We start from the raw sequence: 12,010 nt of genomic DNA, 5'->3' as shown, positions 1-12,010 counted from the left end.
CATTTTGCTACTTGGAACTATGGAAATCCACGTGGATCTAATGTTGGCACCACATCAACATCTCTCCTTTTTCATTATTCTCGCACCTCCTATATTTCAAGTATTTGGAATTTTTATTGTTTCAAGCAACATGCATATTCAGTGCGGATGTTGTTTCAATCAACATATAATTAAGACTTACTCCTTTGTTGATTGTTGAGCTAGGGAAACATGCATATATTATGTTGATTGTTGAGTTTGTTGGGACAACTTTAGCTTCATCAAATTCAAAGTTGTACCAACTCTAGGTCGCACAATTTGTATGGATTGTTTCCTTGCTAGAGATGACAAGGCAGTAAACGTGATCATTTAGTTTTTTTTTATCATAAGGGGGTCATCTAGAGGTAGTAAAATGTCTGAACGATACGATGGTGCTGACAGTGACAGCTGACCAGCTAGTAAGAACAACTGGAATTGAAGTCCTTTTTGTAGGCAGTAAGAGTTGGAAATCTTCTCACGCAAACAAATCTAACCTGGCCTCGGATTGGTGCAGCGAGAAGGCGGTGTTTGAAAAAAGATGATGTTGTTGGAGGTATGCCCTAGAGGCAATCATAGAGATGATGATATTCCATTTGTATCCATGATTTGTATATTGTGTTCATTGAATATCCATTAAAGGCTACTTGAATTGATTTGCAATTATGTGAATTGTATGTGAAACTCTTTACTTGTATGGTTATTCTAAAGTTGTCTCTAGTCGGAGTTCATGTGAGGACACACATGAATATTAGACTAGCACATGTATTAGTTGATGACTATGCTTCACAAAGTCATGGACATGGAGATGTTGAACTAATAATGTGGACACATGTGGAGACATGTGTTAGGACTGACCCAACACGAGAAGTAGTTCTCTCTTTAAACAACATATACGCTTTGTCCTTAGACCTGAGATTGTCGCATGTATTCTAGATGTGGATCGACCTACTTAGGGGCTATCAAACGCTACGCCGTAACAGGGTAGTTATAAAGGTAGTTTTCGGGTTTGTCAAGAAGCATGCTATGAGACATGGTCAATCAAGATGGGATTTGCCCCTCTCTGATTGAGAGTGATATCTCTGGGCCCCTCGAGTGATCGGATCCGAAAATGCATGGCCATGCTACGTACGGTTAAGAGTTAACCTACAAAGGGATTCCGAATCACAGGATCGAGAAAGAGCGGTCGGCTTGAAGCTAGACCAAATATCGTGAGGCAAAGGGAATAGCATGTATATTATGTTGTGATGGTTCGTCTGATATGATCTTCGTATGCGTATAGGAGTTGGCACGTCTTGCTAGAGGCCGCTACCGACTATTGGGCCGAGTAGGAGTACTCGGGCCATGTCTATACGTATCCGAACCCATAGGGTCACACACTTAAGGGGCTGGAAGCCCAATTCGGATCTGATCCGAGTTGGATTAGGTTTAGGAGTACTAATGGGCCTCGGATCCAGAGGCCCATCAGGAACCTCTATAAATAGAGGGGTGGGGACGCCCTAGGGTTCACACCTTTTGGCTGAACACACTTGCCGCGCCTCCCACGCCCTCGCCTGTTGCAACTCGCGGATCTAGCAATCCGGCTTGCGACGCTTCCTCCCTGCACGTGTGGATACCTTGGAGGTGTTGCGCCTGCAGCACTTGGACGAGCCGCCGACAAGCCGCCGACGAGCCGCGGTACCGGAGGCGATCTTGCTGTGCACGTGGACGAGCTGCTGAGGAGCTGCTGCACGTGATCGACTACGTACGACTACGTGATCGTCTTCACTGCACCGACGCATATCTACATCTTCCGCACCAGTAGTGCGTCGAGTGGTAATCCCGTGATCCTTATACGGCAGTTCTTCCTGGTTATACGCGGTAGAAAATTTTGATTTGCGCTAGTGTAGCCTACCTCGTATCCCAACAGATGTATCCATTGAAACCAAGACCTTTCTTACTTGTGTGATTTGCTTTTGGAGATCAAGTTGTTCCTTATTTGACATGCCATTTGTTCTTTTGAAATTTCAAGGCGCAACAAAAAAACTGAAAGACACCACGAGGTATTTTCGCTGCTTATTGTTATGTCTATAACTGATAATTTGTTTTATCGAAAGGAGTAAATCTTAATTACATGCTGTTCTAACTTAATTTATCAGCTCCCCTATGTAATTATCGCTGTCAAATGCATCAACTTGGTGCATTCTCGAAGGATCCCATCAGCAGTCTGAACAATATTAGCATTCTGCAGTTCGTATTTGTTAAAAAGATCTATACCAATGTCAATCAAATCTGATCGTGTAGTTTGAGCCGGGAAAGGCAGGTTGGTTTTATTTAACTTGTTCAGCATTGGGTTTCAGTTTCAGATGATCAGAAGGACAATGTTCAGCATTGGGTTTAAGTTATTGACGACACGGTGTGTGTGCAAACTAGCGTGAACTGAATGAAACGCTAACATTGTGAGATTTATTTGAGGAAGTTGGAAGTTGATATGCAGAGATCAGATTGCCGGAGTGTGAACTGAAATGGCTGGGACTTTGTCAGATACTCTGCGGGGTGGAAGCCTGAACATTAATCCATTATTTTAAAAACAGAATTCTCACTCAGACTGAAAGGATTGGGTCTAAACCTGAGTCCATGCAATTTTGCCCCACACGGTCCCAACCGAGCAAGCAACCAGCAAACCAATCACCTGATCATGCTTTCTTCCAGGAGGCAGCATCCACTGCTCATCACTATACCCTGATGGCTACGTCCCCATGGAGAAGAGAGGACATGGAAGCTTGCAAGCCAGCTACTGCTAACCGATTGATCCATGCATGTATGATAGCTCTGCTGTCTCCATGGAGAAGAAGAGAGAGGAGGTGGGGAAGCCTCGCATCGCATGGCGACCCTACAGCATGATGCGTTGTGAATTGCGATGCAGCATCAATGCATCATTGATGCTGACTTCTCCGGCCGTCCTAATGCGTTGTCACGTTCAGAATAATTTTCAGATTCGATCATGTTTCCGATAACTAATTTCATGCCAGTGCCATGGAGAGCTGGCTGGCAGTGGACCCCCTTCATTCGCTGGCTAGCTTGTAAAATCCTGACAGAGCTTGTGATTGAAGCAAAGTCTCGTCCTTCCTGACGAATGCAATCATCTTTGGATTCCTGGATGTGTCAGTTTGCCACTCGCAAATTCATGAAAGTATTCATCGTCTCAATTTAACATAAAAAATCATCTCTCACATGCTTGAAGTTTTCAGATGAAAAAGGGGAGAACAGAACCAGGGCGAAATGATAGTCGGGAGACAACCATTTGTGGTGGTGATGTGGGCCCTAGCGCGCCGAAGGGAACGACGGACGGAGACCTGCAGCTGGGGGCCCATCGCGCACCCTCCCGGCCCAAACCATCGTGCGGTAGCGCGGTGCGCGGTCCACCACCCAACCCAACCACGCGGAAACCCGAAACTACCCCCTGGACGCGCACAAGCAAAACACCCCGCCCCCGCGCCGTTACGAACGCGCTCCCGTCTCCATCTGCCATCCTGCCTCTTGCCCAGGCAGCGCAGGCGCGCAGCGCACCACGCCAAGAACCCAACTGCGAGCTGGCCGCAGCGGCTACTCGGAGCGCAGGCGCAAAGCTCTCGTGATGGGAGTAACGTACCAGCGGCTGCTCTCATCGGAGAGCCAGCGGCCGTCCCGCGGCGGCGGCGGCGTGCGGGCGCGGGCATGGGTGCTGCTGCGGTGGGCAGCGGTGCGGCTGAGCTGCGCGGCGCGGCGGCGGTACTGGTGCGGCACCCGCGCGCGGCGGCTGGCGTGGGCGGGGCTCTGCGGGAGGGGCTCCTCGGCGACCGCGCCGGAGAGGAAGGGCAGGAGGAGCGCGGTGGCGGCGGCGGCGGGCGGGGCCGGGGTGGTGGGGTACGACTCCGCGAGCTACGCGCGCAACTTCGACGACGGCGCGTGGAAGGCCGAGGAGGGCGTGTCCTGGGCAGGCCCCGGCGGCGCGTTCCCCCGCGCCAGCGTCGGCGAGGCCATGAACACCGGTGATTCCGTTCCGAGCTCTACTAGCTGTCTAGCTCCCTAACTGATAATTGTTAGTAGTATTAGCAGCGGATCGGATGCGTTGCTCAGAGTTGTAATCGTGTTCATCTGGATTCAAATTTTACCTTCTGCAGATTTGCAAATATCCTGTACTTGCTTGCCGAGGTAAAACAAATGCAATTCTTTTACCAGTGTCCAATTTCATCTTGCTGTTTTGTGCTAGCAGTACAACTTTTCAGAAAATTGACGGGCAACTAGTAATTGCGCATGCGCATTAGAACAAATGAAGAATTGCAGATGCACGGGGAAGACTCAGGGGTGTCTGCATACTTGAGCTAAAGTTTAATCTATGTTACATCGAATGTTCGGGGGCTAATTAGGAGGACTAAATATGAGTTAATTATAAAACTAATTACACAGATGGAGGTTAATTCGCGAGACGAATCTATTAAGCCTAATTAATTTATGATTAGCACATGTTTACTGTAGCACCACATTGTCAAATCATGGACTAATTAGGCATAATAGATTCGTCTCGCGAAGTAGCCTCCATCTGTACAATTGATTTTGTAATTAGTCTATATTTAATACTCCTAATTAGTATCTAAACATTTGATGTGACAGGGACACAACTTTAATCGTGGGAAACTAAACGGGGCATCAATCTAGTACGGAGTACCGGAAGAATTCAATGACAAGTCCAGGGAATCCAATAATTTTCACGAAATCAATTCGGCTGGTGTTCAGTGTTTGCCCTGGCCAACGATTCAGATTCAGTGACCCATCCGGGACAGCTTGTTGCTTGTTCATTGCACCAGTGTCGGTGTTGGTCTGATCAGATTCTGTTTTGTAGCTATTGCTGAGCCAAGGTCCGAGGGTCAGTTACTCTATCTTATTCCTATTCCAAAGCAGCTTCAGTTGCGACTTTTTTTTTATGAAAGTGAACCCGTTTTTTGTAAAATATTTGTCTCACATGCCCTTGTTCACTCCATTTTTAACTTGGTCTCATACAAGTAAAAATGATTAATGGATATATTTGTGTATTAACTAATAATTTATCTTTTTTCTCTTTTCCAGCTTTTTTTTCCTTATCTGTTTTCTTTTTTCCTCTACCTTATCCGGCCTCTCCCTCGTCATCTCCTTTTCCTTCCTATCCGTTCACTTCGGCACCTGCGCCGCTTCTTGGGAGGCTTTCCTGGCTGCTGCTCCACCGCCGCCCCTTTCTAGCCTACTGCTCCACCGCCGGTGATGCTGCGTTGTTGCTGCAGCTCGCGCCTGCCGACCTGAGCCGTTGCTGCTGCTCGCCGAATCCAAGAGGAGCCACGGGGCGATGTGGTCGTGGCCGAGATCCCGGAGCAGAGGCCGGCGGAGCAGGAGCAAATGGAAGAGACCAAGATGTGGCGGAATCGGTCTTCTGAGATATGGGGAGCTCGTCTGTGTTGTAACCTGGTGGAGGGGAGCACCGTGTTGGTGGCGGCGGCGGCCCCGCCGGCCAGCGCACTCCCGCAGCTTCGCTCGACGCCGCCCTGTACACGCCTCTCCCACACCTCTGCGTCGCCCCACGTCCCCTCGCTTCTGCTGATGGTGCTGGACTGCTGGTCATAGCACCCCGCCGCTCCACGCACGATGCCGAGGACACCATCACCATTTGACGCCCGTGACGTCAGAAGGAGAAAGTCACAATTTCCGGCTCCGTCTCCCTACTTGAAAAACAAAACGGCTTCTCAAGTGCTTCTCTTTGGGAGCTATTTGCTTTTTTTTCCTCTTTGGTGCAGCTTCAGAAAAAGAGCTTCGGTGGTGTTTGGATACCAGATGCTAAATTTTAGCAGTGTCATATCTAAATATAATCTAATTATAAAAGTAATTGCAGAATCCCTGGACTAATTCACGATACGAATCTACTAAGCCTAATTAATCCATTATTAACAAATGGTTACTGTAGCATCACATTATCAAATCATGGACTAATTAGATTTAATAAATTCATCTCGCGAATTACACTCCATCTGTGCAATTAATTTTATAATTAATATATATTTAATACTAACATCTGATGTGAGGGGTGTTAACTGCCCCCCGTGACCATGCCAAACCAAAAAAGTGGAGTCAATGTATGCCTTGTAGTGTCTGCATGACACCTTGTTTAGTTCGGCGAAGTTGGCGCCGTCAAAATCACTGTACGATACTGTAGCACACTGTAGCGTTTCGTTTGTATTTGTGAATTATTGTCCAAATATTGACTAATTAGGCTCAAAAGATTCGTCTCGCAAAGTACAACCAAACTGTGCAATTAGTTTTTAATTTCGTCAACATTTAGTACTCCATACATATATGTACCGCAAGTTTGATATGATGGGAATTTTTTTTTTATAATGCCAAAGTTTGGATTATGGGAACTGTGCTTTGTTTCTAAACTGGCGAACAGATGCGGGGCGTGAATTTAAAAATCCCGTAGTGCTTCTCCAGCACTTGAATCTGGACCGACGCTGTGCCTCCTATGTATGCCTGCTATCCTGTAATCAATCAATGCTCATTCGTTTCGGAAACGGGAAAGGTGGTCACTGGTCAGTGTAAATTCTTCAGAGACGAGACGCGTGGGCTCCTAGTAGTGTGGGCCGCAGGCCGTAGCCCATCAATTTAGCCCAATAAAAGGGCGGTTACGGTCCGCGTGAACTTTTGTTTTTGTGAGTCCAAGAATTGTTGTGCGTGGACCGACCACTCACGCACGACGGTCCGCTACCGCCTACCAAACGTCAAAAAGGTCTCTGTTTCTTTTTTTTACTATTATTATTTTTTCCCCTCGGTGAAAGAGTGATGTGCAACCTAAGCTGAACGATGATGCGTCTTCTGCAAGTTAAACCCTTGGCACGAACTTACGCAGATGCCTCCTGCAAACAAACAGTTCTGGCTCTGCACATCCAAAAGTCTTTCGATTTTTCAGCTGTGTTTGTTTCCTCGGGTTCATTGATCTTTCGTAGTATGGAGATATGCAAGTTTTGCCTTTTAGTTTAGAGATAATATGGGATGGAACGGGATCATTCTAGATTTTTAGGATAGGATCATCCCACTTCTTATTTGCTACGTTTATGTAGGATGGGATGATCCTAACTTTATATTTGGTACGAGGGGTGGAGTGGGATGGAAACCGACCGAGCTTTCCACGCCGTTAACCTCCGTCAACCCCGGACCATGCGTCAGCCACTAAAACTATTAGGTCCCATGCGTCAGGCGATCGTCTTCCCTTCCTCGCTGGAGATAGCAGCGGAGCAGCACAAACGGAAGCACTTGGTGTTGATACGCATCCAATTTAAGGTAGCAGCGTCATGTTCGAATCGAGATTGGCTTGGATTGACTTGATCAAGGAAAGTTGATTAAAGAAATCCATAGCAATTTGGATTGAATCGGATAGGAGACTACGGGAGCGACGAATTAGACAGGAACTGAAGGAGATGCGGGCGCGGTCGATGCGGTTCCGGACCTGCGCCACCCACGCCCGACCGCGCCACCCGCCTGGGGGAGGCCGCCCCCGACCGGATCCAACCCTGCCCTACCTGCGCAGCTTGCCAGCGGCATCGCCCGGCCATGGAGCTTGCCGGAGCTCGCCTGCAGCGCCCGCCACCGACCTTGCCGAAGCTCGCCCGCAGCACCGCCTGCTAGCCTTGAGCCAGGCCGCCGCTTGCCTGCCGCTCGAACTCGTCCTCTGTCGCGGCCGCACGAGGCAACGACTTAAAAGAGGGACGAGTCCGTCCGCTCATTTTGGCGGACGGGATCGTGCCGCGTATATTCCATGACTCCATCCCACTCATTCTTAGATCAAACACCTTCAAAAATAGGACCGTCCCGTCCTGTTCTTGCATCCAAACACATGCTGATGAGGATGAGGACAGGTTTTAGGCTTTTAGCAGAGTACCATGAACTGCCCTGTCGTCACCTACATGGCTCCACCCCCGACACGCACAAAGCGTGAATATTCCACAGTCCTCGTTCTGCCTCTCCTGTTCTTTTCCCCCTCCGGAGATAGCTGCGTCGGACCGTCGGTGCATCTGAGGATCAGGCCGGCGTCAGAGAATCAAGCAGCAGTTGTGTTCAGATTCCACAGCGGATGGGCCGCGTGGGCAACGCGTCTGGGTCCGGCTGTGCCGCTGCACGCGCGGGCGCGGCTCCCGACGAGGCAACAACGACCCACCAACGGCCGCCCCACCCCTAACTCCCCGTGCCCGTCGTCTTCGTCCTCCTCGGCATCTCCGCGTCAGGCGCCGACACGGCCTGCCGCCCCGCTTGCCGGCATCATGCCATGCGAGCGAGACCGAGCTCGATTGCTTCGCTTCACCTTGATTCTTCAGAAAGTTCACGACCAACGGCATTGTTTACTTGTTTAGCTATTCGGAAACTCAGCGGTTAGCGTAGCGTGGCCTCGGCTCCTTTTCGCCCGGTGACGCCAGAACACAAGCTCACGAAATGGTTGCTGGATTCCAGTCCAGTTTTCAGTGTGATTTAGACGTCCCAGTCCAATTTTCCCGTGGCTTAAAGCTCACACTGCCTAGTGCCTACTGAAAAAAATCTACACTCTGAAAAAGAGAAATACATGCACAGCACTTTGTACGCACGTGTAGTAGCACCAGTTTAGTAATTTGTTTGGTGTAACCAATATCCAGTAGGCACGAGCAAGAAGGTCCCACCGGTCCATGCACCCAAAGACTCCTCCCAGCCTGTGCAGGCAGGACAGCAACAACAGCAGCTGAGGAGTGAGGCACCAGGAATTCACCTCCTCCGCCTACCAACCAAGCCTCCAACAGCCAGAGACAGGCACGCGCACCAAAAGAAACCCCCAACACGAGGAGGAGCTCAAGCGCTCAACGACCTCCGAGTCCAAGATCTCTCTCCCGCTCTCCCCACCTCGATCCCCCCGCTTCCCGGTCAATGGCGACCGACGCGATCCTGGAGACGATCAAGCCGCGGCGGAGCCAGGACGAGCAGCTCCCGGTGACCACCGCCGCGGGCGGCGGCAACAGCGGCGGGATCGGGCTGCGGCGGCGCATGTCGTCCTTCTCCGTGCACCTCGGCCCCTCGCTGTCGTCGGCGGGCGCCGTGGCGTTCCGGCGCGCGCAGTCGATGCCGTCCGTGAAGGCGCTGGCGGCGGCGGGCGCGCTGCGGCGGTGGTGGGAGTGGGGGCTCGGGTGGGTGATGGCGCGGCGGCCCCCCTTCGCTGGCGGTCTGGAGATGAGCGACGACGAGGCCGCCGCGCTGGGCGGGTGCCACTGCCGGGGCACGTGGCGGCACGTCTTCTACAAGGTGCGCGCCGGGGCGCGCAGGCTAATGGGACGCGACGGGAGGCCGCTAAAGGCCGCCGCGCCGCAGGACTTCAGGTACGACTCCGTCAGCTACGCGCACAACTTCGACGACGGCGAGGCCTGACAGAGTGACAAGAGGAGGAGATTGAGCCATGGCTCATGGGGTTCTCTTCTCCCACGCCATTGTTTCAAGCCTGCTCGATCGATCCATCGGCGCGGCATTGCTTGTTGTAAGCTGCAATAAGGCAATTGATTTTGTGGTACATAGATACGGCATCTATAATCTATAATATAGTATGGTGGTGTGTGATGGCATCGGTCGATCTAGAAGTAAGACGATCGATTGATCGTCGCTGCAAGTTGGAGGAGACCAGGTCCGATGAACACGGCCTGTACAGATGTAATGTCTTTTCGTTCTTGTCGTTGCCATCTTTCTTCAGTGTCGCGTCCATGGATCCGATCCTGGACAGGTAAATGTAAAATCTGTAACAGTTCAGTTCGATCCGAAACAATGGCGCCGCAGCATCTGTGATTTGTGCATAGCACTGAAGCAGTCGACAAGAGAGGATTGGAGGAGCAGAGAAGCTTCTTCTTCAGGTTCAGGTTCAGGTCAGATTCAGATCTGCTTCGGCTTCAGGGTCCCTGTCGTTGCGGCTGGAGCGCGACATGGCAGCTACAGCTATCGGCCTGATCGGTTCTTGGGGGTCGCCGAGACAGCAACAGGGCGCCCGACTGCGGGGAGGGAGCCAGTGAGGTGGTAGGTTGCACCGTGCTTCCTTGCCAGCGGAGCGGCGCGGCCTCCGATACCGGGAGCGGGAGGGAAGGTGGCAGGCACGCGACCTCGCCGTCCAGCCCGTGCATGTGGCGAGGCGAGGACACGGGCCAGCGGGCGATGTGCACGTGCTCTGCGCTCCAGTGGGCAAGTTGTTGCCTCGGCACGTTAAGACCCGTCAACAAGGTCTTTCTTTTTCCTCAGCTTGACTCGGACAAAATTAGGAATTCCGAAATTTTATCTTGCGCTTCACTGGGCCGGCATCAAAGCAGTTTTTGTTTTTTCAGCCCAACGATTTCTGTGTTGCTTGGGCCGCCACAAACATACTGGTTCGCGGGCCGAGCCTGCTTGGGCAAAGGCTATTAGGTAGGCTTCGCCTTCACGTAACAAAATCCTGGTGGAAATGAAGACAGTACATGGATTTTTTTTCCTTTCTAGTTTTAATCCAGATACAACAAAAATATTATTCATGAGGGAACAATCCAGATATTGCTGAATAATAAATTAACAAACTGGACAAACTATTATTTAAAGGGAACAAATGAGTCCACTCGCGAACAAGAGTCCACGATGTTAAACAGTTCTAAAATGTGAAAAAATCCACATTGCAAATAAATTAGTCTACAAGGTGTGCAAGTCGTCTCTACACACCACCAAACTATTCTACATAGCCACTTAGCCAGCAAACAATATCGCAACCAAATCTTACAGACGGAAATTTTCGTATACAAAGCGGATAAATAATCCAACATTCCAAAAAAATTAATCTACAAAGTAAAAAAAAGGCTCCACGTGCAAATTAATTATTCTATATCAAGAACAAACGTGTCCACAACATGAACAAGTTATTCTCACATACAGAGCATTTTATAGGCTGCAAAACGAGCAAAGGACTTAATATCACGAACAAAATAGTCTAAAAGGTAAATAAAATATTCCACATAAGAACAAATTGTTCAACATGGAGAACAAATATATATTCACATTGCCAACAAAAACATTTCACCTTTACAACAATCTAGAATATATCAAGAAACAAACATTTTCCACTACCAGAACAAATAAATTTTTACTGCTAGTATAATTCAAATGTAATATGAAACAATGACTTTTCACTAACAAAAAGATAGAAAAGATAAGGTTGTTTAGATTCGGTTATAACAAAAAGGGATAACTGACACAAAACACATGTAATAATGATTGATTTAGGGGGTGTTTGGATAAATCCCACTAAAATTTAGCACCTGTCACATTGGATGTTTGGATGCTAATTAGGAGTATTAAACATAGGCTAATTACAAAACTAATTGCACAAATGGATTCTAATTCGCGATATGAATCTATTAAGCCTAATTAGTCTATGATTTGATAATGTGGTGCTACCGTAACCATTTGCTAATGACGGATTAATTAGGCTTAATAGATTCGTCTCGCGAATTAGCACAGGGTTCTGTAATTAGTTTTATAATTAGCTCATGTTTAGTCTTTCTAATTAGCATCCGAATATTCGATGTGACACTGCTAAAGTTTAAATTAGTGGGAGCTTTAATCTACTAGAAGAGTACTAGTCTAACATCAAAGTCTCGTGAGGCTAGCATGAAGAAGGCGAGCTCCTGCACTGTAGCGAGGACACGTGTTGCAAGAAGCAATCCTCGAAGTGTCTTCTTCATATTAGGCATTGGTGGGTGCTGGACATCCAGAGGGGGAAGAGAGGGTGGTGATAGTAGCATGCATCGACGCTATTTTCATTACACCCTACGTCCTGTGTATTCTTGTATTCTTGTTCTTTAATCCGATTATTTTTTATGGTACATGCATATCTATTTATATTCTTATTCGAGGCTATGGGAGCCTTGCTCGGCAATCCTCTCCTACCGCCTTAATTGGGGATGCGGCGGCTTTGTCGCCGCCATCCTCACTACAG

General features: G+C 49.0%; 2 protein-coding genes across 2 annotated transcripts; both read left to right on the top strand.

Annotated features, from left to right (window-relative positions):
* Positions 1-3,487: 3,487 nt before the first annotated feature.
* LOC117859725 (uncharacterized) lies at positions 3,488-4,222 on the top strand. The gene has a single exon (XM_072294494.1). It carries the CDS (start codon positions 3,632-3,634, stop codon positions 4,064-4,066), a length of 435 nt encoding a protein of 144 aa, XP_072150595.1. The 5' UTR covers positions 3,488-3,631; the 3' UTR covers positions 4,067-4,222.
* A 4,331-nt stretch (positions 4,223-8,553) lies between these two features.
* On the top strand, positions 8,554-9,856 carry LOC117859977 (uncharacterized). The gene has a single exon (XM_034743181.2). The coding sequence runs from the start codon at positions 8,944-8,946 to the stop codon at positions 9,436-9,438; it is 495 nt and encodes a 164-aa protein (XP_034599072.1). The 5' UTR covers positions 8,554-8,943; the 3' UTR covers positions 9,439-9,856.
* Positions 9,857-12,010: the final 2,154 nt, after the last annotated feature.

The sequence above is a fragment of the Setaria viridis genome, chromosome 6 (assembly GCF_005286985.2).
Source record: "Setaria viridis chromosome 6, Setaria_viridis_v4.0, whole genome shotgun sequence".
Lineage (NCBI taxonomy): Eukaryota > Viridiplantae > Streptophyta > Magnoliopsida > Poales > Poaceae > Setaria > Setaria viridis.
The sequence above is the reverse complement of the archived record's forward strand: the minus strand, read 5'-3'. Positions and strand labels throughout refer to the sequence as shown.

Bases quoted from the DNA above. Each gene is read 5' to 3' on its own strand.
- LOC117859977 (XM_034743181.2), top strand. From the start codon at position 8,944: ATGGCGACCGACGCGATCCTGGAGACGATCAAGCCGCGGCGGAGCCAG.
- LOC117859725 (XM_072294494.1), top strand. From the start codon at position 3,632: ATGGGAGTAACGTACCAGCGGCTGCTCTCATCGGAGAGCCAGCGGCCG.